The sequence below is a fragment of the Aotus nancymaae genome, unplaced genomic scaffold, assembly GCF_030222135.1.
Source record: "Aotus nancymaae isolate 86718 unplaced genomic scaffold, 86718_ANA_hifiasm-v0.15.2.pri h1tg000040l, whole genome shotgun sequence".
In the NCBI taxonomy this organism is placed as follows: domain Eukaryota; kingdom Metazoa; phylum Chordata; class Mammalia; order Primates; family Aotidae; genus Aotus; species Aotus nancymaae.
Window position 1 is genome coordinate 130,489,785 of NW_026988454.1, and position 25,506 is coordinate 130,515,290.

The 25,506-nt window shown below is 51.8% G+C and overlaps 3 protein-coding genes and 1 non-coding gene across 8 annotated transcripts in view; all 4 read left to right on the forward strand.

Annotated features, from left to right (window-relative positions):
• Positions 1-1,279: 1,279 nt before the first annotated feature.
• Positions 1,280-1,386, forward strand: LOC135268479 (U6 spliceosomal RNA). The gene has a single exon (XR_010336796.1). It is a non-coding gene; the product is annotated as a U6 spliceosomal RNA (small nuclear RNA).
• A 1,478-nt stretch (positions 1,387-2,864) lies between these two features.
• On the forward strand, positions 2,865-4,833 carry FKBPL (FKBP prolyl isomerase like). Of its 2 annotated transcripts, none has more exons than XM_012436733.2 (2): positions 2,865-3,075; positions 3,317-4,833. In XM_012436733.2, the coding sequence occupies exon 2, from the start codon at positions 3,391-3,393 to the stop codon at positions 4,429-4,431; it is 1,041 nt and encodes a 346-aa protein (XP_012292156.1). In that variant the 5' UTR covers positions 2,865-3,075; positions 3,317-3,390; the 3' UTR covers positions 4,432-4,833. The 2 variants fall into 2 exon arrangements, with proteins under 2 accessions (XP_012292156.1, XP_012292157.1); XM_012436734.2 differs by having other exon boundaries at positions 2,865-2,993.
• Positions 4,834-4,912: 79 nt separating this feature from the next.
• Positions 4,913-16,552, forward strand: ATF6B (activating transcription factor 6 beta). Of its 4 annotated transcripts, none has more exons than XM_012436730.2 (18): positions 4,913-5,043; positions 5,414-5,493; positions 5,597-5,675; positions 5,923-6,014; positions 6,865-7,000; positions 10,770-10,855; positions 10,995-11,130; positions 11,217-11,348; positions 11,842-11,975; positions 12,970-13,155; positions 13,243-13,334; positions 13,825-13,998; positions 14,178-14,285; positions 14,465-14,546; positions 14,754-14,821; positions 15,037-15,148; positions 15,281-15,365; positions 15,857-16,552. In XM_012436730.2, the coding sequence occupies exons 1-18, from the start codon at positions 4,953-4,955 to the stop codon at positions 16,084-16,086; spliced, it is 2,103 nt and encodes a 700-aa protein (XP_012292153.2). In that variant the 5' UTR covers positions 4,913-4,952; the 3' UTR covers positions 16,087-16,552. The 4 variants fall into 4 exon arrangements, with proteins under 4 accessions (XP_012292153.2, XP_012292155.2, XP_012292154.2 ...); XM_012436732.2 differs by having other exon boundaries at positions 4,913-5,034; XM_012436731.2 differs by having other exon boundaries at positions 4,929-5,043; positions 14,757-14,821.
• A 6,185-nt stretch (positions 16,553-22,737) lies between these two features.
• TNXB (tenascin XB) overlaps positions 22,738-25,506 on the forward strand; it is a 70,227-nt gene continuing 67,458 nt past the window's right edge. The window contains exon 1 of the mRNA XM_064361217.1: positions 22,738-22,923. The gene's annotated coding sequence lies outside the window, so the exon portion shown is untranslated. The remainder of the gene's footprint in view (positions 22,924-25,506) is intronic.

Sequence of the window (25,506 nt, forward strand, 5' to 3'; positions counted from 1 at the left end):
AACGGGGCTCGATGTCTTCTATTAGGAGGAGAAGCACCTGCTACACCCAGTGGAACAGGTTACACCAGTTATATATGCAAAATGTAGGACAAACTAAAGGGGCATAGAGCCAGGGGAGAAGACAATGGGATGAGATTCTAGAATAATCTCATTGGTTCATTGCTGGGTGTGGTGGCTCACACCTATAATCCCAGCACTTTGGGAGGCTCGCTTGAGGCCAGGAGTTTGAGACCAGCCTGGTAAACATAGTGGGACCCCCATCTCTATTTACTTATTTTAATTATTTTTTGTTTATTTATTTATTTAGTTAGTTTTTGAGACAGAGTCTCACTCTGTGGCCCAGTCTGCAGTGTAGTGGCACAATCTTGGCTCACTGCAACCTCTGCTTTGCGGGTTCAGGCGATTCATCTGCCTCAGCCTCCCAGGTAGCTGGGACTACAGGTGCGTGCCACCACACCCAGCTAATTTTTGTATTTTTAGTAGAGATGGAGTTTCACCATGTTGGCCAGGATGGTCTCGATCTCTTGACCTTGTGATCCACCGGCCTCGGCCTCCCAAAGTGCTGGGATTACAGGTGTGAGCCACCGAGTCCGGACATTTTATTTTATTTTATTTTATTTTATTTTTTTGAGACGGAGTTTCGCTCTTGTTACCCAGGCTGGAGTGCAATGGCACGATCTCGGCTCACCGCAACCTCCACCTCCTGGGTTCAGGCAATTCTCCTGCCTCAGCCTCCTGAGTAGCTGGGATTACAGGCACGCGCCACCATGCCCAGCTAATTTTTTGTATTTTTAGTAGAGACGGGGTTTCACCATGTTGACCAGGATGGTCTCGATCTCTTGACCTCGTGATCCACCCGCCTCGGCCTCCCAAAGTGCTGGCAGGCGTGAACCACTGCGCCCGGCCCTTATTTTATTTTTTTAAGATGAAGTCTTGCTCTGTTGCCCAGGCTGGAGTGCAGTGGCAAGATCTTGGCTCACTGCAACCTCTGCCTCCCAGGTTTGAGCAATCCTCCTGCCTCAGTCCCCCTAGTAGTTGGGATTACAGGCATGTGCCACCATGCCCAGTAGAGACAGAGTTTTGTAGAGACAAAACTCTTTTAGTAGAGACAGAGTTTTGCCATGTTGGCCAGGCTGGTCTGAAACTCCTGACCTCAGGTGATCCACCCGCCTTGGCCTCCCAAAGTGCTGGGATTACAGGCCTGAGCCAGCGCCCCAGCCTACCCTATCTCTATTTAAAAAAAAAAAAAAAGAAAGAAAAGAAAAAGAAAAAAAGTGTGGTGCTCGCTCCGGCAGCACATATACTAAAATTGGAACGATACAGAGAAGATTAGCATGGCCGCTGCGCAAGGATGACACGCAAATTCGTGAAGCATTCCATATTTTACCAAAAAAAATTTAAAAAAAAGAAAAGAAAAAGTGTGGCTCACGGACCAGCAGCATCTGCATTATCCAGCTTATTGAAATGCATATAGGCCCCACCCCAGACTTCCTAAATCATAATCTGCAATTTAACGAGTTCCCCAGGTGATATGTATGCACATTTATGTTTGAAAAGCACTAAGATTTCTTGATGAAGGAGGGCTTGAAAGGCAATGATGGATATGAAAGGAAAGGTAAGGAGAAGCCTCATGTGTTCCCCCAAGGGACAGTCCCGGTTGGAAAGCGTCCTGAGGTTTTATCTTGGAGCACCCCGTACTGAATGAGCCAAGGGACTGATAGGTGTTAACCCCTGCTGGGCGCTCCCAACATAAAGATAGTAGCATAGGAGGGCTTAAGGTCGCCAGATAAAAGGCTGCTGCCACTATTATTTACCACCACCCCCGCCATTCTCTACTCTACATCCACTCGAGTCTCCATTCCAGGACTTCTCTACACTTTGCCTCTTTTATTTTTGAGACGGAGTCTCACTCTGTCGCCCAGGCTGGAATGCAGTGGTGTGATCTCGGCTCTTGGCAACCTCTGCTTCCTAGGTTCAAGAGATTCTCCTGCCTTGGCCTCCCGAGTAGCTGGGATTACAGGCACACTCCACCATGCCTGGCTAATTTTTGTATTTTTAGTAGAGATGGGGTTTCACCATGTTGGCCAGGCTGGTTTTGAACTCCTGGCCTCAAGTGATCTGCCCGCCTCGGCTTCCCAAAGTGCTGGGATTACAGGCGTGAGCCACTGCGCCTCGTGCACTTTTCTTTTCTTTTCGAGATGGAGTTTCGCTCAGTCGTCCAGGCCAACGTGCAATGGAGCGATCTCGGCTCACTGCAACCTCCACCTCCCTGGTTCAAGCGAGTCTCCTGTCTCAGCATCCCGAAGAGCTGGGATTACAGGCGCCCGGCTAATTTTTGTTGTTGTTGTTGTTGTTGTTGTTTGTTTTTTGAGACGGAGTTTTTCTCTTGTTTCCCAGGCTGGAGTGCAATGGCGCGATCTTGGCTCACCGCAGCCTCCGGCTCCCGGGTTCAAGCGATTCTCCAGCCTCAGCCTTCCCGAGTAGCTGGGATTACAGGCATGCGCCTGGCTAATTTTTGCATTTTTAGTAGAGACGGGGTTTCTCCATGTCTGTCAGGTTGGTCTTGAACTCCCGACCTCAGGTGAGCCGCCTGCCTCGTCCTCCCAGAGTGCTGGGATCACAGACGTGGGCCACCGCGCCAGTCCTATTTTTGTATTTGCAGTAGAGCCAAGGTCTCACCAAGTTGGCCCACTTTGGCCAGCCCGACCTCGCCAAATTCTGTTCGATTCTGCCTAGTTCGGTTGCTCTGGGCTAGTTCAGTTGCTAAGGCCTGGAGCTTCGCGGTTGCGGAGGAAATGATGTCACGCTCAATAGGTGGGCTAACCAGATTCCTTCCTCCTTCCGATTGGCTGCCAGGAATTTGAGTAGATTGGGAGTCTCACAGACTCCAAGGTTGTTAGTATCTCTCCCAGTTGTTCCGCCCCTCACCCCCGTCCCCCGCACTGCTCCGGCTGCGGTCTCTGCACGGGGCAAGGCTCCGAGGGCAGTATTCAGTAAGCATTTAGCTTTGGAAGGAGAGGTGATTCGAATGACCTGGCTCCTCCTGCCACCATGCTAGGGACTTTGGCCGCGCAGGTACTTACTGACCCAGCTGGGTGTCCGTAGTTGGCGTGGCTACCTTAACCGCAGGGAATTGTGGAATTTATAGTTCTAAATTATGAATGGGTGGAACGGGGAAGCCCGAGCAGATTTTTGGAGGAAAGCAAAACTGAGGACTTTCAGGACTAAGGGGCTGGGTCTCAGAAGGATGGGAAAGGACGAGAAAGGGGGTCTAAGTAAGAACACTACAATTACCATTGTTTGGTTTTCTTTTCAGGTGCTGACCTGAACTTGGTCTATCCCTTTCTGACCAAACCTGTTCGCCCACGGTGGAAGGGACCAGGCATCCAAATGGAGACGCCACCAGTCAGTACAATTGGAGAAAAGGACACCTCTCAGCCGGAACAACAGTGGGAAAAGAACCCCCGGGAGAACCTTCATTCAGTTACTCAGATTAGTCAGCAGCCTCCTACCGAAACACTTGAGCTGGGAGTAAGCCCAGATTCAGCCAGCCAAATTCTAGAGAATACTCAGGGAACTGAAAAACTGGTTGCTGAAACTGAAGGAGACTCTCATAAGTCTCATGGATCAACCAGTCAGATGCCAGAGGCCCTTCAAGCTTCTGATCTCTGGTACTGTCCGGATGGGAGTTTTGTCAAGAAGATCATAATCCGTGGCCATGGCTTGGACAAACCCAAACTAGGCTCCTGCTGCCGGGTACTAGCTTTGGGGTTTCCTTTCGGATCAGGGCCGCCAGAGGGCTGGACAGAGCTAACTGTGGGCGTAGGGCCGTGGAGGGAGGAAACTTGGGGGGAGCTCATAGAGAAATGCTTGGAGTCCATGTGTCAAGGTGAGGAAGCAGAGCTTCAGCTGCCTGGGCACTCTGGACCTCCTGTCAGGCTCACACTGGCCTCCTTCACTCAAGGCCGGGATTCCTGGGAGCTGGAGACTAGCGAGAAGGAAGCCCTGGCCAAGGAAGAACGTGCAAGGGGCACAGAACTATTTCGAGCTGGGAACCCTGAAGGAGCTGCCCGATGCTATGGACGGGCTCTTCGGCTGCTGCTGACTTTACCCCCACCTGGCCCTTCAGAACGAACTGTCCTTCATGCCAATCTGGCTGCCTGTCAGTTGTTGCTAGGGCAGCCTCAGTTGGCAGCCCAGAGCTGTGACCGGGTGTTGGAGCGGGAGCCTGGCCATTTAAAGGCCTTATACCGAAGAGGGGTTGCCCAGGCTGCACTTGGGAACCTGGAGAAAGCAACTGCTGACCTCAAGAAGGTGCTGGCCATAGACCCCAAAAACCGGGCAGCCCAGGAAGAACTGGGAAAGGTGGTCATTCAGGGGAAGAAACAGGATGCAGGGCTGGCTCAGGGTCTGCGCAAGATGTTTGGCTGATTAAAAGTTAAACCTTAAAAGAGACAGGAACTTGTGAATTGTCGTCTGTACTGTGAGATTTGGGGGTGGGGGGCCAGAGGGAAGGTTTTTGCCCATATCCCATTCTCAGCTTTTGGCTTCCTAGGGGACGTTAACAGTCGTCCCAGTGCCCCCCTTTTCAGGGGCTTATCCGTCTCCGAAGACACACAGAAGCTGTCTAAACTAAACTTACTACTGGCTGGGGGACCTTAATACTGGGAATTCTGGGTACTACATCTCCCAGGCTGTCGCCGGGACTTGTTTGGCGCATGCGCTTGGCGGTCCGGCACTATCTGGAAGTTACTTCAGGCTGCAGTGCTCCCATTGGGCCCGCCCACACAGCCATCCGCGTCTGTTGATTCACGTGCTCAGCATCCAGGTCTCTTACTGGTCGGTACAGCTTCCGGGACGCCCCTTTTTTTTAAAGACTCAACTGATTAGTTGATGATGGGGAGAGGCGGGCCTTGGGAACCGTCTCATGGTTGGGGGGTGGGGGGGGAAAGATGGCGGAGCTAATGCTCCTCAGTGAGATTGCGGACCCGACGCGTTTCTTCACCGACAACCTGCTGAGCCCGGAGGACTGGGGTCTGCGGAGTGAGGCCCTGGGGAGGGGAGAGGGCTATGGCAAACTGAGTCCCTGAGGCACGCAGGAAAGAAGCGGAGGCCTAAAGAGGAAGGCTGAGCAAATACGGAATCCGCCATCTGAAGGAGGGCGGAGCAGGGGGCTCGTGCATTAAGGGGATACAGAAGTCGGGGAAGACCTCTGCTCCCTGCGGGAACGTTGAGTTGTTCCGGGGTCGGGGAAGGAGGGGCTGAAGCGCTCCGGTTGTATCACTTTTCAAGTGGGCGGGCGGTGGTTCTGGCCGAGCCGAGCCGAGCCAATGAGGGATGGGGTGAGGACTTGTGTGCGATCTGTAGGCTGGGCCCACCGGACGACCCCCCTGACACTCAGCATTCCTTGCAGACAGCACCTTGTATTCTGGCCTAGATGAAGTGGCCGAGGAGCAGACGCAGCTCTTCCGTTGCCCGGAGCAGGATGTCCCGGTATTGTGTCCCCAGTCTTTCTCTAACCTTTGGTGGGTGGAAAGTGAGCCCAGTCACCTCTACTTTCTCACACTCCTGCCCTCTTACATCCTCCCTTATTCAGTTTGACGGCAGTTCCCTGGACGTGGGGATGGATGTCAGCCCCCCTGAGCCCCCATGGGAACTCCTGCCCATCTTTCCAGGTAAGGTAGTCTCTGTGGTTCCCTCAGCTTTCCAGAAACCCTCATCTTCCCAGAGTTTCCCAGAAACTACATAGTTTCCTATATTCTCACACCTCTACATAAGTGCCTATCCTCTCTCCTTCAATCCCCTATTTTTGTTTCTTCTCCCTTGCTGTGGTGGGGGAATGACCACTGACATGTTCTTGGGTACTTTTTGGACTCTTCTCAAGCTCTGCTTCCTGAAAACTTCTAACCCCCTTTCCTCCAGATCTTCAGGTGAAATCTGAGCCATCTTCTCCCTGCTCTTCCTCCTCCCTCAGCTCGGAATCATCACATCTCTCCACAGAACCCTCCAACCAGGTGAGAGAGTCAAATTCCTCTTACTGTGTGTAGCAGGGACTCTGCTTCATTCCCTTCACCCATGGGTGACAGAGATGATTTAAATGATTTGTGTGCTGTGAGTCATGAGGTGTTGAGATGTGGGGGCCTTCTCTACCACCTTGTGCCATTTCCTTAGTATCCTCATTTTCCACATCCCCTTTGGTTATTTAGCAGTGAAGATGTGTGTGGTTTTTGTTTTTTTGTTTTTTTGTTTTTTTTTTTTTTGATAGGGCCTCCCTCTCTCAGCCAAATTACAGTGTAGTGACGTGGTCATGGCTGACTCTAGCCTTGACCTCCTGAGCTCATGTGATCCTCCTGCCTCAGCCTCTGGAGTAGCTGGGACCACAGGCACATGCCACCATGCCTGGCTAATTTTTTAAATTATGGTTTGTAAAAATGGGGTCTTCCTATGTTGCCCAGAATGGTCTTAAACTCCTGAGCTCAAGTGATCCTCTCACCTTGGCATCCCCAAGTGCTGGGATTACAGGTGTGAGCCACCATGCCTGATCTGGGGTCTTTTTAATATACAGAGTTATATCGGGCTGGGAAGAAGAGAGTTATTAACTGCTGAGAATTCTGAAACTGTTTTTCCCCAAGTTGTCCACTCTAAGGCCATATTTAAAATCATGAAACTTCATCAGTTCTCCCAGAAATGAAGTAGAAAGAATGAACAGGTTAGGGAGATGCTCAGAACCATTCAGATCAGAATGTCAAAAAATTGATGGTTTGTCAGCCCTAAACTTCTGAAGCTTTTGTTCTTGCTCTTACTCTCAACATCTCCCTTGTTTTTTGCCCTTTTTTCTGCCCCCTGCCCTACCCCAACTCTCAGGCTTTTGGGGTAGGAGAGGTACTCCATGTGAAGACAGAGTCCTTGGCACCCCCACTCTGTCTCCTGGGAGATGACCCAACATCCTCGTTTGAAACCGTCCAGATCAATGTAGGCCTCACCTCTGATGATTCCTCAGGTAATAACAGCCTGTCCCCAACCCTCAGCTTTACCAAGGGAGAATGTGTACGTGTGTGTGTATGTGTGTAGATGGAAGGGAAGTGCAGGCAATGGAACAGGTGGGGAGGGGAAATGGCAGGTGACCAGGGGGAAGGCAGGAGGGGAAGGAAACATTTCAGGTAACCCCAGCCACCGCAGTGCTGTGCTGAGGAGATGGAGATTATTTTTCTCTTTTTCTTGTTCCTAGTATTTTGTCATGCCACTCAGCCTACTTTTTAAATACTTGTAAACAGTTTAGGGCACATTTTTCTGTGTGATTCTCCCCACCCAACATTTTCTTATAAACATTTTTAAACACACCATGTTGGCCAGGCTGGTCTTGAACCATATATTAAACTCTTGAGATTCTACAATTAACATTATTTGTTCTATTTTTAAAGTGTTCCCAAATTTACTCACAGCTGTTTATTTAGTAAATGTTTATTGATATGAGGATATCTGAGGTACAATAATTTTAAAAAAGAAATATTTATTGAGTACCTACTTTATGCCAGATTCTGAGCAGAGTACTGGGAATGCAAAGATGAACAAGATTTGACCAACATGCTGACTTTCAACCCTGTGATTTAGTAATGGTAGAAAGACAAGTATCAGTCAATACAAGTGTGGTCATTTTAGGATAAAAATTACTAGAGGGTACCATGAAAGCTCATAAGAGGGGACATTTCATCCAAATTGGGGCTGGATCTGGGTCATGCTTCTGTAAGAAGGGTTTCCCGAGAGTTTTAAAGGACACATAGAAATTAGCCAGAAGGACAGTGTGGGGGTTGACTTGTGTGTGAGGAGCCTGCATTTCTTCAGAGTGGGGATAAGAAGGATATGGGGAGTGGTGTGGAACTACAGAGGCTACAGGGCCAGGTGGGAGCCCTACTAAGGGGCTCTTAGCTTTTATCCTGTGGGTAGGTGGGGCTTTTGAATAATTAAGCAGGGAAGCAATATGATTAGGAAGATGATTCTAGTGGCAGAGTAGAAAATGGGTTGCAGAGGGGCAGGGCCAGAGATAAGAGGACCAGGGAAGAGGCTCATGCAGTTAATCAAGTAAGATACTCAGATGTTGTGAAGAAAGCAGACTTGAGAAAGAATGATGTGAAATAGATGAGATGTGGTGACCTCCTGGACACTGGAGAGAGGTAGGAGTCAAAGAGGCTTGTGGCTAGGGTAGCTGCGGGTGGGTGATGTTACTATTCACTGGATGGAGGCTGCAAAAGCAGGAGCTTTCTGGTTAGGGAAGATGATGCATTCAGTGATGCACATGTTGATTGTTGTTATTTTGAGATTTAGTTTTGTTTTTAATTTATTTTTCATTATACTTTAAGTTCTGGGGTACATGTGCAGAACAGGCAGGTTTGTTAATGTAGGTATACACGTGCCATGGTGGTTTGCTGCATCCATCACCCGGTCATCTACATTAGGTATTTCTCCTAATGCTATCTCTCCCCTAGTCCTCCACCCCACAGAGATGGAGTTTTGCTCTTGTTGTCCAGGCTGGAGTGCAGCGGTATGATCTTGGCTCACCGCAACCTCCACCTCCTGGGTTCAAGCGATTCTCCTGCCTCAGCTTCCCGAGTAGCTGGGATTACAGACATGCGCCACCACGCCCTGCTAATTTTGTAATTTTTTTTTTTTTTTTTTTTTTTTTGAGACAGAGTCTCATTCTGTTGCCCAGGCTGGAGTGCAGTGGCGTAATCTTGGCTCACTGCAACCTCTGCCTCCTGGGTTCAAGCGATTCTCCTGCATCAACCTCCTGAGTAGCTGGGATTACAGGTGCCCGCCACTATGCCCAGATAATTTTTTGTATTTTTAGTAGGGATGGGTTTTACCATTTTGGCCAGGCTGGTCTCAAATTCCTGACCTCGTGATTCGCCCTCCTCGGCCTTCCAAAGTGCTGGGATTACAGGTGTGAGCTATCGCACTCAGCCTAATTTTGTACTTTTAGTAGAGGCAGGGGTTTCTCCACGTTGGTCAGGCTAGTCTTGAACTCCTGGCCTCAGGTGATCTGCCCGCCTCGGCCTCCCAAAGTGCTGGAATTAAGGATGTGAGCCACTGCGCCTGGCTAACATGTTGATTGTTGATTTCATAGTACCTTCTGGATCTCCTGGCACCATCTCTCACTGGCTGAACTCCAACTAGGAAACCCACTGATGCAGTCCATTCAGGTTCTTCCTTGATCTCAGAGCAGAACAGGGAGGGATGGAGAGTGGATTTGGAGGGACAAACAGATTATATCCAGCAGATTAATAAATGTTATTTAAAAAAAAGACGCACAAAGTAAGGATTGAAATACCATTAGCAGCAAAAAGATAGTTGGTGACTTTGCATCGGAGAGTGTTATTAGAATCCGATTCTCTTCCATACTTAGGTATTTTTTAAGGGCCTGTACTTTACCCATCACTTCAATGAGCATGAGGTGTAGTCCTTGCTTTTGGAGTTTTGTGAGGGTTATAATACATCATGGTTAAATAGTTCCTTTTTTATTTTGAGACAGTCTTGCCCTGTCACCCAGGCTGGAGTGCAGTGGTATGGTGTCTGCTCACTGCAACATCCGTTTCCTAGGTTTAAGCGATTCTCCTGCTTCAGCCCCCTAGGTAGCTGGGACTACAGGCACACATCACCAGGCCTGGCTATTTTTTTGTGTTTTTGGTAGAGACAGGGTTTTGCCATGTTGTTCAGGCTGGTATTGAACTCTTGGCTTCAAGCAATCCACCTGTATCAGCTGTCGGCCTCCCAAAGTGCTGGGATTACAGGTGTGAGGCACCATGCTCTACCATGGTTAAATAGTTTTAAGAGTGGTTAGTTACCTCTGTGCAGGGAATCTGAGTGTCTGAAGGACAGGGAAGGGAAGATTTTTTTTTTCACTTAATTTTCCTTTGTTCCTTTGGAATTTGTGTCAAGACGATATTATCTATTCAAAAATATAAGTTGAACTTTTAAAAAGCAATCTTAGTGATATATAATTAAGTACCAAAGTGAATGGTATGGACCAGAGGCAGTGGTGGACTGTTGACATGTGGGCTGAATCTGGCTCTCAGAAGGGTTTTATTTCACCTACATAGGACCTACCTTTTTTTTTTTTTTTTAAAATGGAGTGATCAACAAGTGATAAAGGCAGATGTAATGGAGGCCATGAAGGCTCAGAGGACTGTTGCTTTGCTGTTTGGTGCCTGGGAGGAAAACTTGTGTGAAGGAACAATCAGGAAGCCTCGCTTAGGGCCAGTTAGATTTGGGTGACTGGTGAGGCATGAGAATGGAAGGGACCAGCAGGCAGCTTGGAAGTCAGGATCTGGTGCAGGTGAGCAGCTGGGTGGAGATGCAGACTTAACAGTTGTCAGCATGGAGATGCATTGGGCCAGGATGAGGTAGAAATCCAGCAAGATAGGAATTTGGGCCATGTGAATGCTGCCCAGGCCTATTATAGGTGAATAGATGAGTTCTGTGACCAAGAAAGAGGGAAAAGCAGAAGGGCAAAGACAGCCTTGAAGATCGCTGAGCAGGGATGAGAAAAAATAGAGGAGCCACTGAAGGAGAAAGGGAAGCACCAGGTGAAGAGCAGGATGAAGAGCCAGCAGAGGAGCAGCTCTGTGGCTTCCCCTCCTGGATGGACCTCAATCTAGGGCCAGAAGAGTTTTATTTTCAGGTTGAAAGAGAAAGGACCCATTTCCCCATCTCAACCCTCTTAACCCTTCAGTGTTTACTTAATATCCAGCTTTGCCTCATCCTGCCTCCCACAGATGTCCAGACCAAGATAGAACCTGTCTCTCCATGTTCCTCCATCAACTCTGAGGCCTCCCTGCTCTCAGCCGACTCCTCCAGCCAGGTGAGCACCAACTTCCTTCCTCCCTCCAGGTGCTGCAGTGAGTTCCTCCTGACCCAGAGGTATGAGAGCTTTCTCTTCTTCAGCTCCTTCTCCTCCAACACTCCTCCTGGCTAACATATCTCTGGAATGCCCCACATAGGCTTTTATAGGAGAGGAGGTCCTGGAAGTGAAGACAGAGTCCCCATCCCCTTCAGGGTGCCTCCTGTGGGATGTCCCAGCCCCCTCACTTGGAGCTGTCCAGATCAGCATGGGCCCATCCCCTGATGGCTCCTCAGGTAATGGGGCCTCCTGACACTTGGGATCCCTAGTGAGAGACCTATGGTCCTGACATTTCTTGTTCCTTTCTCTCACCTTCCTTCAGGGAAAGCCCTGCCTACCCGGAAGCCGCCACTGCAGCCCAAACCTGTGGTGCTAACCACCGTCCCGATGCCACCCAGAACTGTGCCTCCCAGCACCACTGTTCTTCTGCAGCCTCTCGTCCAGCCACCCCCAGGTATTGAAGAAGGAGAAAAGGGCCGGCGTGGTGGTTCACACCTGTAATCCCAACACTTTGGGAGGCCAGGATGGGTGGATCACCTAAGATCAGGGGTTCAAGACCAGCCTGGCCAACATGGCGAAACCTTGTCTCTACTAAAAATACAAAAATGTGCGGGGGCATGCTGGCAAGTGCCTGTAATCCCAGCTACTTGGGAGGCTGAGGCAGGAGAATCACTTGAACCCAGGAGGCAGAGGTTGCGATGAGCTGAGATTGTACTCCAGCCTGGGTGACAGAGCGAGACTTCATCTCAAAAAAAAACAAAACCCAAAAAATTAAAATTAATTAATTAATTATTTTAAAAAAAGCAAAGGAGGCAGGCTGGATTGACCTTGTCAGGGAGCTCACAGCCATTGCAGCTCCCAACCGTTGGGTGCTCTGGTGTGGGTGTGGGCACAAGGACCCCACCCAGTGCATAAGCCCTCTGACCTCCTCTGCTCACTTGCCCCAGTGTCCCCAGTTGTCCTCATCCAGGGTGCTATTCGAGTCCAGCCTGAAGGGCCGGCTCCCTCTCTTCCACGGCCTGAGAGGAAGAGCATCGTTCCTGCTCCTATGCCTGGAAACTCCTGCCCTCCTGAAGTGGATGTAAGTGTTGGGGAAGAGAGGAGTAGGGCAAGTGATGGGAATGGAAGAGGGAGGTCTGTTGTGGAGACAACTTTGGGATGAGGAGGGAGTTGAGACCCAGGACCAAAAAGTGAGGAAGCGGATCCATTAGATCATTCTGGGGGGTCAGAATGGACTCCTATTTCTATATGAGTATCAACTCCATGTAGTTTTAGGGTCCTTTAGATTTGCTGTGACTGCAGATAGAGAAATGGGGTTGGTCTCTATAAGTTAAAGGCAGAGAAGTCATACTACACTATACAACTATGTTTGTGGCCTTAGTTAAGGAGGGAGGCAGCCTCCTAGGGGAAAATCAGATAAACTGCATAGGCAGTATAACAGTTAAACTTTGAGCCCTACAAATGTGGGATGACAGGAAGAAAGACTTACCAAGGAAAGAGTTTCCAATGGGCGTGGTGGCGCATGCCTGTAGTCCCAGCTACTCAGGAGGCAGAGGCTGGAGAATCTCTTGAGTCCAGGAGTTCTGGGCTGCAGTGCGCTATGCCGATCGGGTGTCCGAAATAAGTTCGATATCAATATGGTGACCTCCCGGGAGCAGGGGACCACCAGATTGCCTAAGGAGGGGTGAACCAGCCCAGGTCAGAAACGGAGGAGGTCAAAACTCCTGTGCTGATCAGTAGTGGGATCGTGCCTGTGAATAGCCACTGCACTCCAGCCTGGGCAACATAGGGAGACCCTGCATCTTTTAAAAAAAAAGTTTCCACTGGCATGGACAGAGTTCTTCCTGCGCTCTAACTTTTCCCACCTCTGAGGAGCAGTAGGAGGAAATGTTTGAGAGAAGGGCCCCTTCCCTAGAATGTTTGAGTAGAGAGGAAAAAGCTGGCTGTGTAGGTGGGTCAGGAAGGCAAGGGAGTGGCCCTGTGAGCTTTGGGTAAGTCATTCGCCAGGGTTTGGAAGCATAGTGCCCCTCTCCAACTCATCTGTCATTCTCTTTTTTGACCTTCTGGGTGCCTAGGCAAAGCTGCTGAAGCGGCAGCAGCGAATGATCAAGAACAGGGAGTCAGCCTGCCAGTCCCGGAGAAAGAAGAAAGAGTATCTGCAGGGCCTGGAGGCTCGGCTGCAGGCAGTACTGGCTGACAACCAGCAGCTCCGCCGGGAGAATGCTGCCCTCCGGCGGCGGCTGGAGGCCCTGCTGGCTGAAGTAAGACCAGTCTTCCCTGGGAGACCCACAGGAACACAGCTTCCTTGGGATGATTCCCTCTTTCTTGTCTCTTTCTCTGTACCTTAGAACAGCGAGCTCAAGTTAGGATCTGGAAACAGGAAGGTGGTCTGCATCATGGTCTTCCTTCTCTTCATTGCCTTCAACTTTGGACCTGTCAGGTGAGACCCTCCTTGCTTCACTAGAACCTTCCAGGTGGAGCCCACCTTACAGCCTCGTGGCTGCCTGCTTTGGCCGAGGCCATTTCATTCTGCTTATACACAAACCATTCTGGTGTCCTTGGCACTGATGGTGTGTCTAGCTAGCCCCTTCCTGCTCCATTATTTCTCCAGTGGAGAGTAGGTGATGGTGTTAATGTTGGTAGAAATAGTGACTATTGCGGGGGTGGGGGGTGTGTACATGTGTGCAAGTGTGTGTGTGTATGGGAAAAAAAAATAGTGACCATTAAGTGCTTACTGAGTTCTAGTCTCTAGGAGATACACTCTCTTTTCATATGTAGGGACCATCCTTATTCCTGTCTTACAGAGGCAGAGACTCAGGCTTGTATATCAGATTGCTACTCAGGCAGTCCCTCTGCAGAGCCCTTATTCTTAACTAGATACTTGATACAGGTGGAATTCTTCATTGTGCTCTGTCTCTCTTTATCCACAGCATCAGTGAGCCTCCTTCAGCTCCCGTCTCTCCTCGTATGAACAAGGGGGAGCCTCGACCCCGGAGACACTTGCTGGAGTTCTCAGAGCCAGTTCATGGAGTTGAACCTCTCCAGGGGTCCTCCCATGGCCCTGAGGAGCCCCAGCCCAGCCCCGCAGACCAGCCCAGTTTCAGGTGAGGAGCAAGAGAGGATCCCCACTCCTTTGAGGGTATGAGTTAGTCGTCTCCCTGCTTTCAGTTGTTGGGGGGCAGGGGCGGTGACCCAAAGCTTTCTCTTGCCTTCGTTGCCTTCTTTGTTGATGTGGGAGTGCTGGGCAGTCTCCAAGTGTTGCCTCCTTCCTACCTCACTCCAGGAACCTGACAGCCTTCCCTAGGGGCGCCAAGGAGCTACTACTGAGAGACCTAGACCAGCTCTTCCTCTCCTCTGATTGCCGGCATTTCAACCGAACCGAGTCCCTGAGGTGTGGGATTCATGGCTGGGGCATCCTCCCCTGTCCTCCCAAGGGTCTCTGCAGTCAACCTGGCTGGCTTACATACTGAAGTGTAGAGCTCCCTGTCCTCTCCTCACTCCTGTGGGTGGGCAAGGAGAGTGGGAATCTCGGCCTGGCATGGAGGTCCTGAGCCTCCTCCGCTTCCCCAGGCTTGCTGACGAGCTGAGTGGCTGGGTCCAGCGCCACCAGAGAGTCCGGCGGAAGATCCCTCAGAGGGCCCAGGAGAGACAGGTAGGGCGGGTGGCTGGTTCAAGGAAGGCCACTTGAAGATAAGGGCTAAATGTCTTGTGTGGGGGTTTCTAGTGGGCATCTCACTGTGGAAGTTAGAGGGATCATTTGAAGGAAGTGGAGGGTTGAGTGTGAGGTGGCATCAGCTTCCAGGGGCTCTTTCCCTTTTCCCTTCACCCTCTCCAAATCCTTAGATACTTCTCCTTCCAGAAGTCTCAGCCACGGAAGTCACTTCCAGTTAAGGCAGTCCCCATCCAACCCCCTGGACCCCCAGAAAGGTGAGTGTTGGGGTGGGGTGCTTAGTAAATGAGATTCCACTCTCAAGAGCTGTACCCCCAGTAGTTGTCCTGTGCCTGTCATCACTGTCACCAGTGGGATTATACCTCCCTCCTCCACCAGGGGTCTCTTGTCTTCTCTCATCCTATCCCCTTCCCTGGTAGAAACTGAGCACTGGGCTTAGTTTCTCTCAAATTCTGTTTCCTCACCTGCCTAGGGATTCTGTGGGCCAACTGCAGCTATATCGCCACCCAGACCGTTCACAGCCAGCGTTCTTGGATGCAATTGACCGACGGGAAGACACATTTTATGTTGTCTCTTTTCGAAGGGTGAGTTTCTCCTGCCAGCCCATCTCTGTCACCAAGGTTCCCCGCAGTCCATCTTCAGTGGGAGGGTGTGGAGTGGGGAGCCTGTCGGCCTCTTTCCCTCCACCCTCCCAGCCTGGCCCCTCTGTTCCCCAGGATCACCTGCTGCTCCCAGCCATCAGCCACAACAAGACCTCCCGGCCCAAGATGTCTCTGGTGATGCCTGCCATGGCCCCCAATGGTAACTCTTTCCCTGCTGGGTATGGGGGCAGTTCTAATAGAGAGATCTAGCCTGAGAGCTGAGGGGAAGGGGGAAAGGAGCAAGGCATCTAGAGAGCTGCTAGATCCACAGGTGAGAAGCAGCAGGAGGTGGGTGGAGGGAAGAGCAACATGCAGGAGACTTTGGGAGGGAGACGAGGGTGAGGGTCCTTCCCTGGTGCTTGGGTGGATGGCTGGGCAGAGGCGGGTAGGCCGGGAACCTGCTAGACTCTCACTTCCTTTTTTTCTTTTGATGTCTTCTCCTGTGTGACCCCCACATTCATCAATGTCCTTTTATTTTCCTACCCCTCTCCTTGTCCCTGCCATCCCGTTTAACTCCCACTATGGATCTGCCTCCTCACTACTGCCCTTTCCTTTCCTTTCTGCTCACCTCTACTTTTCCAACCTCCTCCCCTCCTCCCTCCAATCCCTGTTTGCCTCCCCATCTTTTCTTCCTTAACTCTCTTCTCACAGAGACCTTGTCAGACCGTGGGGCCCCGGGGGACTATGAAGAGATGATGCAGATCGAGTGTGAGGTCATGGACACCAGGGTGATTCACATCAAGACCTCCACGGTGCCCCCCTCGCTCCGAAAACAGCCATCCCCCACCCCAGGCAATGCCACAGGTGGCCCCTTGCCAGCCTCTGCAGCCAGCCGGGCCCACCAGGCCTCTCACCAGCCCCTCTACCTCAATCATCCCTGACCTCTGCCATTCACGCTGACTTAGAACGGGGGGAGGGAGTACTGGGTGGCCAGGTGGGACTGCTTCAAATTTCCCTGATCCCCAGGCTTGGGGCAATTGGTAAAGGAAAGACCGGGTGTGGGGGTTAAGCACTTATTTGAGTTGGGGGTATTCACCTCTCTTCTCATCCCTTTTCAGAATATGGGGCTCCTCTCATTCCTGTGAACCCCCAGTCCCGGCTTCTTTCTTTGAGGGGATTATGTGAGGTTCACTTGTGGGGTGGGTGGTGGGCTGCTGCATATTCTTTATTTTGTTGCTCTGTTTTGGCAGGTGGAGGTGGGAATTTAGTCCCCAGGTGGGACAAGGGAACTTTTTGCATTTTGGAGTTAGTTACTGGGAGTAAGGGAGGGTGGCGGGGGGAGTACAGGTTTATGTGCGTGCATTTCTTCTTTTTTATTGTTAAATAAACAACTTGGAGGGAGTTGAAGGAATGGTGGCTGCCTTCCTGGCTCATGATGGGGAGTTTGGGGGAAAGTGATTTCTCCAGGGCCAGCATCAAAGAATCAAGCACTGAAGACATAGCTGGCTCTGAGGTGGGGTGGGTGTGGGATCACAGACCGCATGTCATCCCCTTGCCCCCGCCCCTGCAACTCTGGGGTATATCTGTGTCTAGCAGTGATGTCCCATGGCATGACAGACTGGAGGATACACATCCCTGGAATGTGTCTGAGTCAACAGGAAAGATGGGGCCCCACGCCCTTCAGGGTCAGCAGCCTCTGGGTCTCCTGCTCTCAAGCAGGTTCTCCCCCTCATCTTGCTGTCCAGGACGAGCAGCTCCAACAAACAACAGGAGCTGGGGCCAGAGGCTCAGAGCCCAGGAAGGAGGGGCCTCGGTGAAGAAGGGGTAATATTTGGAAGGGAAGGGGGATGTGGCAGGATATTCTCTAAGCCCTAAACTGGAGGGGACTGAGACTTGAGAGTCCAGATCAAAGACAAAGACAAGAGTGGGGCAGGCAGAAAAGGCTGTACATTCTTTTTTTTTTTTTTTTTAATTTTATTTTTGAGACGGAGTCTCACTTGCCCAGGCTGGAGTGCAGCAGCGCCATCTCTGCTCACTGCAATCTCTGCCTCCCAGTTTAGAGAGATTCTTCTGCCTCAGTCTCCTGAATAGCAGGACTACAGGCATGTGCCACTGCACCTGGCTAATTTTTGTATTTTTAGTAGAGATGGGGTTTCACCATATGACCTCGTGATCTGCCCGCCTTAGCCTCCCAAAGTGCTTGGGATTAGAGGCATGAGCCACTGCGCCTGGCTAGGCTGTGCATTCTACTTAGGAGGAAGGAGAGTAGGAGAAAGTGAAGGATTGAGTCTGAGGCCAACCTGGAGGAATCCCCGTCCAGCTGCCCCTGTCCAGCAGTGCCTCAAGCCTGACCCTGCAGGAGTGTCCTGGGTCAGCTGGAGGGTATGAGCTGGGCCTGGGCTCAATGCCCAGATGACTGGACAGGGGCTGCCCGGGCCATAAGCCCAGGCCTGAAGGAGGGAGGAAGAACCTCATGTGTCCAGCCAGGCATCCCCCCTCCCCTCCTCCTGCCCTCACCCGTTACTGTGTTTGGGGTAAAAACAGACCAAGTAACTATGGCAACCTGGAACTGGGGCTCCCAGGAACTAGACCTTTCCTCCCTCCAGAGGGCAGTCCAGCTTCTCAACTGTGCTTCCTATCCCAGAGTCCTTGAGCCTTATCCAGCCCTATCTCTGGAGGGAGTGCAGTGAGAACAAGGATTTTGGAAGCACATCACCTGAGCTGGATTCGCCGCCTTGCCTTTCATTAGTAGATGTCCTTAAACATTCTGAGGCTTAGTTTCCTTATCTGTAAGAGGAGATGTTCCTACCTCCTAGTCAGGGTTAATGAGAGGATGAAAGACAACGTCCTCAGTGCCTGGTCCATAATAGATACACCTTGTCCTTGTCTTTTGCCCCGTTCTGTCCTCATCTCCATTGTCCTTTTCTCCTCTGCTCCACTTTTATCCCATCTGGGTTTATCACTGTTTGATTGTCCCATTGCTCTTCCTGCTTCCTGACCCCAGTTCGGGGAAGTACTTGAAGTGCTGGCATCTCAGATGGGGGGCCCTGGGGTGGGGATCCTGCTCCTCTGCTGAGTGGCAAGGCACAGCTGGCACTTCGGTGTGAATGAGACATCAGATCTCTCTTGGCCAAGGGAGTGCAGTGGCAGGAGGGATTGAGAGGGATGGTGTGTGGTACCCGATGCAGGGTGAAAGCAGGGCAGGCTCTGGGCTGCTTGCTGCCCTCAGGCCCATGTGGCTCTCCATTCCTCTGGCCTTATCCCAGAGCCACTCAGCATGCCAGGCCGCTGTCACTCCTGCACCTCATTGGCCCCTCCTGCCCTATGCCTGCTTTGTCTTTCTGTTCTGCTTTCCTTGTGCCACCATCTCCTGCTTTTCTTCCTCAGGATCCCGCCTTTTATTTTCTCTCATCCCTGGATTTGTCATTCCTCCCTTGCTCTTTCTAGATTTCTTTCCTGTCTTTCTTTGCTATTTCATTACCAGTTATCACGACCTCTTTTAGACCCGTTATTCATCAGTTTTTTCTTCTTTTGTATCTTCCCCCACTCCACCCACTGCTTCACTGTCATTAAAATTTTTTTTATGTAAAAATAGAGGTGGGATCTTACTATGTTGTCCAGTCTGGTCTGGAACTCCTGGCCTCAGGCAGTCCTCCCATCTTGGCCTCCCAAAGTGCTAGGATTATAGGCATGAGCCACCGCGCCAGCCTTATTTTATTTTATTTTAACTCACTTTGTTTTTCTTGGTCTTCTCATCTGCTGCTGCCGCTGACCCTGTGCTTGCCTCCTCCCGTTTCATGCTGCCCCCTTTCTATTTCCTATTCTACTCCTTCATCCACATTCCTTGCTCTTTTCCATTATTTCCTTTTTTCCCCCACTTTGGTCCTCTCCTCCTCCTTCCTTCCCCCACGCCCTTCACTTCCCACACCAATTCTCTGTCCTCTTCCCAGCTGTGGGGGCCAGGACTGGGGAGCCTAATGTTTGCCTCATCGTTCTGCTATGGCTTCTGGATACAGCACATCTGGATTCCGGGGCCCAGATGTGTGGTTGCCACAGCGACCTGGGTCTCTCTGGTAAATACAGGCGCCCACCCGCCCCAGAGCAGAGAACAAAACAATTGTGTGACTTTCTTTTGTCACGAGATAGAAATGTCCTTCCTCCTCCCTTCTCCCCACACCCATGTCTCCAGGCAAAGGAAGTTTTAAGGGTCCAAACCCTTCTTTCTGAGGCTCTCTTGCCCCCTTTTCAGCTGTAGCCTCTTAGTTCTCTCTCATCTTTCATCTGGGCTATTTTCATTCTGTGTTCCCCATCCTCATCCCACCCCCAGTTCTCAATAATGGAATGTTGACCACCCCCTTCCCCATCTGATGCAGTTTCTTCTAACTGAATCTACACAATAACTGGATGCAGAAAGAAGTTTCAAAAAGCTGGGTTCTCCACCCTTCTTTGCACAAGTCCTTCAAGAAGCCACTTCGTTTCTTCCCTAAGTCTTCAGTCCTTTCCTTTCCTGGAGTTGTTTGGGCAGGGGAGTGAAAACAGGCTTAGGAATCAGAACACCTGGGTGAGACCCACCTTCACCACCACTAACTTAGCCCCTTGAACAAGACCCTTAATGTCTATGAGTCTCCGTTTCCTCAGCCACAAAGTGGGATTAATGCCCGCACTGTGTAGGAAACTGTTTTGTAAACGGAAGCCCGACACAAGTGTTTTCTATCTTTCCCCTCTCTGGGACTGCTTCCTTGGACTGCAGCCCCTGGCATCTCTTGTTCGCCTGCATTCATCCTTCAGGTCCTTGCCCTCAATTGCCCTTACACTCTTCTGTGTCTGCCTTCTCTCCTCCATAGCTGTCTTTTCCTTTTCTATATCTTTCATCCCTTTTTCTTCCTGAGGTCAGGACAGGAACTTGGAGGATCATTCAAGGAAGGAGGCTCAGAGCTGAAGAGACAGGGACTGAGGATACAGAGAACAGCCAGAGCTTGTGGACAGTTCTCAAAAACACTGACCTTTCTACTACCACCACCCAGGACACCTCAGTGAAGCCAACCCCAGCTCTGACCACTGGGCTTTCCTGCCTTCACGCCTGGGCTCCTTAATCTTTCCCCCTCCTCTCTCCCAGTCCTTTCATATTTCAGTGTTACTCAAATTTATTGGTCACCTACACTATGCAAGCCTTGGTGCTTTGCTTTTTTTTTTGGAGACAGAGTCTCGCTCTGTAGCCCAGGCTGGAGTGCAGTGGCATGATCTCGGCTCACCCCAACCTCCGCCTCCCAGGTCCGGGTTCAAGCAGTTCTCCTGCTTCAGCCTCCCAAGTAGCTGGGATTACAGGCACGTGCCACCATGCCCAGCTAACTTTTGTATTTTTAGTAGAGATGGGGTTTCACCATGTTGGACAGGCTGGTCTTGAACTCCTCAACTCGTAATCCACCCCCCTCGGGCTCCCAAAGTGCTGGGATTACAGGCGTGAGCCACCTCGCTCTGCCGGCTTGGTGTTTTTCTTACAAGATGTGAACATATAAGACATGAGCTGCTCCATGAGCCTGGAAACCAAAGGGTAAATCAAATGGTAAACAGTGATAATTTCAGAACCTGAAACTATCTGCCAAGCTTCTAGTGGTTTCCCCAAATGCCTTATAAGCTTGTGAACATCTGGAATCCCACATTTCTCTCTTGAGACCCCAACAGTGGGCTTCTGGAACATCCCAGGACTTTTGGCTCTCCTCTCTGGGGTCCCTGGCCACTCTGTGCCAAATGTACTTATGTTGACCATTCACCTAAATAATAAAGCCAGGACATAGGGCATAGGGGCACACAAAAAAAGAAAAAGGATATGACCATGGAACAGAAATCTGAAGGTGTCGGAAGAAATTCATACTCTGCGTTCTGCCCTCTGTGTGCGATACTGTCTCCAGATCCTCCCTCATCCTTTCTCTGCTGTGCTGCCCACCTCCTGCCAGGAGATCCTTGGGAAACTGCTACGTACTCCTGGCTCTGGGGGCTTCAAGCCAAGGCAGAGGAAGGAAGCTCAGCCTGGCTCTGTGCAAGATGTTGACTTCATCCTCCCCATCAAAGCCAGGAAAAAAACAGCCACACACACCCAGACACACGGACACACACGGGGACACCCACGCGAAAGCCCATGTGTGCCTTTGCCCTCGGCCACATGGAGCTTACTAGGCATCTGGCCACAACCATTTGCTGTGCAGGCACACCCTGACCCAGGAACACTGCATACCTGCAACCGTGGGGATCTGACCTGGTGTGCAGACACCTGGGCTGCCACCCATGTGGCAGAATCAAACACATATGGGCTCCTTCACATCCCTTTCACTATCACCTGTGACTTGGCCAAGTTACACCTCAGTAGTGAGGTTTGCAGCAGGATAGAGAGACTCGGTCCTTACTGTGAGGCTGGGGGTAGTGGGTTCCCACTTAGCTGGGATATTTCTCCTCTGTAGCAAAGTCTCTTTTTCAGCCCCTTGCCAGAGGAGCACATGGGAAGAGGAAACCAGGGAAGCACCCAACAGATTACATGGGGTGTGTCTATCTCCTTGTCTGCCCTGTCCTCTGGCTATCAGTCTTTTGTCTGCCTGGAACCAGAGACAAAGTGCCCGTTTCCTCCTGTGCCTTCCTCTCCCCACCTCTGCTCCTGCTCCCCTGCAGCACTCAGGCACCAGCGCCCCACCCTGCTTTCCACCACTTAACCCTCTACTCAGGTGACCCACCCTTATGTGTGCCTCCTGCCTCTAGCCCTTTCTTCATCCCCAAACCTTCCTCCTAACCTTCAGGCTCTCCTTCCTTGTCTCCCCTCAACCCCAGCTTCCTCCCCAAGGCTTCTATGTCCCAGTGTTCACCCAAGCCCTTGCCCTGCCAGTGCCCAAGCCTCACCTGCTCTTTCTCTAGGAACTTGCTGAGGTGGGAGAATGCAAAGGGGCAGTGACTGGAGAGGGGCTGAGCAGAACAGACAGCAGAAGTGGCTCTGGAATGGGATAAGCAGAGAAGATAGAAATGGTGGGACTAGGGGAGGCAGGGACTTGGGGTCCTAGAGACAGTCCCAGTTGGAGAAGGAGGTTGTCTCCTGCCTCCTGCCCCCAACTCCTGCTCCCTGCCCTGGACTGCCAAGGGAGAATTGGTGAGAGGATGAGGGAGCCAGCGCTGGGTGACAGACATGGGGTGCGATCCAAAGATCCAAGCTAGAGCAGTGGCTGGGAAGAGGTGGGAGGGGAGCATGGGGAAGGGAGGGGAAGGGGACTGGCCACGAGGAAGGATATAGGCTGAGAGGAAACCACTGGGGTCAGAGAGGAGGAGCAGCAGGTGGGGAAAAAAGAAATGGCAGGAAGGGTGGGGGATGTCAAGTTGGGTAAAAATTGGGGTGAGAGTAAAAAATGGGATAGGGAAAGGACACGGGAGGTAAGACCAGGGCTGGAAGTTGAGATGAGGGTATGGTGAGACAGTGGTGCCAGACAGGGAGTGGGGGGGCTGGGGTGAGGGCAGGAGAAGAGGAGGAGGGGTGACATGTGGGAGGGCCTGGGAGGGGTGGGAGGACCTGCCCTATCTCCGCTCCCCTCCCTGACCTCATCTTGGTCCTCCCCTTCTCCTCCCCTGCTCGCTGCAGACTCCCTCCTTCTCACTGTCGCTACTGAGATCCACAGTCAGTTGTGGCTCAGCCCCTGTTGCAGTGGACAAGTGAGGGAGACTTCCCTGTCCTGCCCTGAGACGCCCCCCTCCCGGGGTTGGGAACAGAGCAGGTGCAGAGGCATTGCAGCTGCCCGGTTGCCCAGGTAAGGAACAGAGCTCTGGGGAGACCCAGAAGGAGAGGCAGGGGATTTCTCACCTGTCCTCACACCCCAGGTGAAGGTGTGGCAGGTGAGCTCTCAGCAGTGCTTCCAGGGCAAGGACTTCTGCTCAGGACAGAGGAGATAGGTGCATTCACTATGGGAGTGAGGGGACAGGGAGTCAGGGGACCAGGCTTCCTGTGAAGGAGTGTCTGGGAGGCAAGGATGGTATGTGTGTGTTGGGGTGGGTGGTGTATATCAGGGAGGGGAGTGTATGTCAGGGTTTGGATGGGATGCAGGCAACTGAGAGGGGTTGAGAACAAACCGAGGGACTCCGGGAGTCAGATGGTGGAACCAGGATAGAGGTGGTTATTGGTAGGTGAGCCCCTCGGCCCTGGAGGTGCTGGTGGGAAGATAGGGCTGGGCTGAGCTGGTGGCCAGCTGAACCTCAGAAGGAAAGTGCTTTCAGAATCCCAAGTGCTGGGCTGGAGCAGCTGAGCCCAGGCTCTGGGCTTCAGGCTCCAGGCTCCAGGAGGTGCCAGAGGGTGCTGCTTTGGACATCCAGATAGGGACTCCCTAGGTGGCAGCGTGAGAGTTGCAGGGAGGGAAGTTGGGAGATCTATTCAGGAAATACTGAAATGGGACAGTCAGGACTCTCAGGTCTGGGAAGTGCACAGAGCCTGCAGAGAGGATCCTAAAACTTGTTCTTGGCCAGAGCTCTGCACTCATGACTCACGGTTCAGCAGGGCTGGGATGGCTGAGAGATGCCTCTGGGGGTACAGGGGCTCCGTCTTCACTCTGTGCTTCTTCCAGGCTCCCCCTGCCTCTGTCTGAACCCGAGCTCTCACCCCCGACCCCTCCCACCCCCATCCCTGCCGCCACCAGTACACGTGACACTCCCCGGGTGGGGCGGGCGGGCCCCTTATCTCGCCTGGAAAGAATTTCATGGCATAGAAACAACTGGAAGTGGAACTGAGAGGAACTACTGGGAAGCAACTCGGAAACACCACAGCTGCTGCCCGGCCCGCCCCTGCTTCCCGCATCTCCAGCCCCTCCTCTTTTCCCTGACCCTGCCTCCAAGTGCCTGCGGATCCAGCACCTCAATTCCTCCAACTTCCTTCTGCTCACTTGAGACCTGGCCACTAGGGTGCAGGACCAGAACTTGCCTTCCTGTCTCTCATTGCTCCCCTAACCATTTTCAGAACCTGGGGGCAGGAAATCCTTTCTCTTAATGTTTTCATTCCTAGGCCGATTAGCTCCCCAGAATAAGGGCCATCTGGATTCCCCAACCTACACCTCCCTGACACCTCCCTCCCACCTGGTTCCAGCCCAGCATCTGGGACCCCCACATTCCCTTGTAAGTCTCACTCCTAGAATTCTTCTACCTTCACCTCTCATTGTCAGATTCAACTGGGAGTGTAGCAGGAGGGTCAGAGGGAGGCATGGGGTGGGGCCAGAACCCCCATCTCTGGAACATCTCTTATGGAAGCCAGCCCCTCTACCCACCCCTTGGGACCTGTACAGTCCCTAATGAGCAAAGTGTCAAAGTTGGCTACAATACCAAATACCCAGGAAGCTGAGTCACAGTTTGGGAGGATGCCCCCATCCCTGCCAGCCCTCCAACTGTGGGGAGGGTGCCAAGAGGGTGAGGCCATGCCCCCCCAACACACACACACACTGCAGAGACCCACCCCAGACATAGCGGCAGGGGGAATGGTGAAGGGGAGACAGAAGAGACACCCAATTCTTTGCTTGCCCATACTGAGAAGAGCGGAATTCTTCCAGGAGCTGGGCGAGGGAGCTGGAGGGGTGGGTGGTGGCAGCAGGGCAGGGAGAGAGATTGGGAAGGAGCCTCCGTGTGTGTGGTCAGTGGAGGCTGCGCTGCTCTTCTAGTCCAGTCTCACCGGCTCTCCAGAAAAGCTGGTGAGCTGTCCTCACTCCTTCCTGCTGCAAAGACCCTCTCCCCTTCCCCGCACCGAGGAGGGAAAGCTGAGGAATCCAATTATTTGGGGAGGGGCACTGGATGACTCACAGAGGCCTCCAGGGGTAGGGGGAAGTGTGGCGGAGGCCATGTGTCCTCTGCTCCACTGGGGAAGGGCCTCCTGTTTGGTTCCTCTCACACTATCTAGGTTCTTTCATTCACACGGCTGCCCTCGGAGCCAACAAGAAATCAACCTTCTTAGGTGCCACCCAATGACTCGGTGTGGAGGAAACCTGAAGGGGAGGTTTTTTTTTTTTTTTTTTTTTTTTTTTTGTGTGTGTGTGTGTGTGCATGGGCACCCCTGTGTGTGCCTGCAAGGATGCAGGATTTTGGGGGTGGATTTGTGTATCTCTGTGCAGGTATGTTTATTTTGTATTTGTGGATGAACACATGAATATATTTGTAAGTATATGTGTGTACACATGTTTGCGTAAGCACTCCCATGGTGTGGAGTGATTTGCATGGCCTTAGACTTGAAGTGACAGGATGTGAGGGTAGGCCAGAGCCCACCTCTTACCCGAGGCTGCACTCCAGGCTGCGAGAGGGCCAGGGGCACAGGAAAGGGCAGCTCTCTGCATTCCTGGCATCTCGGCCTGAGCTTTCTTGGG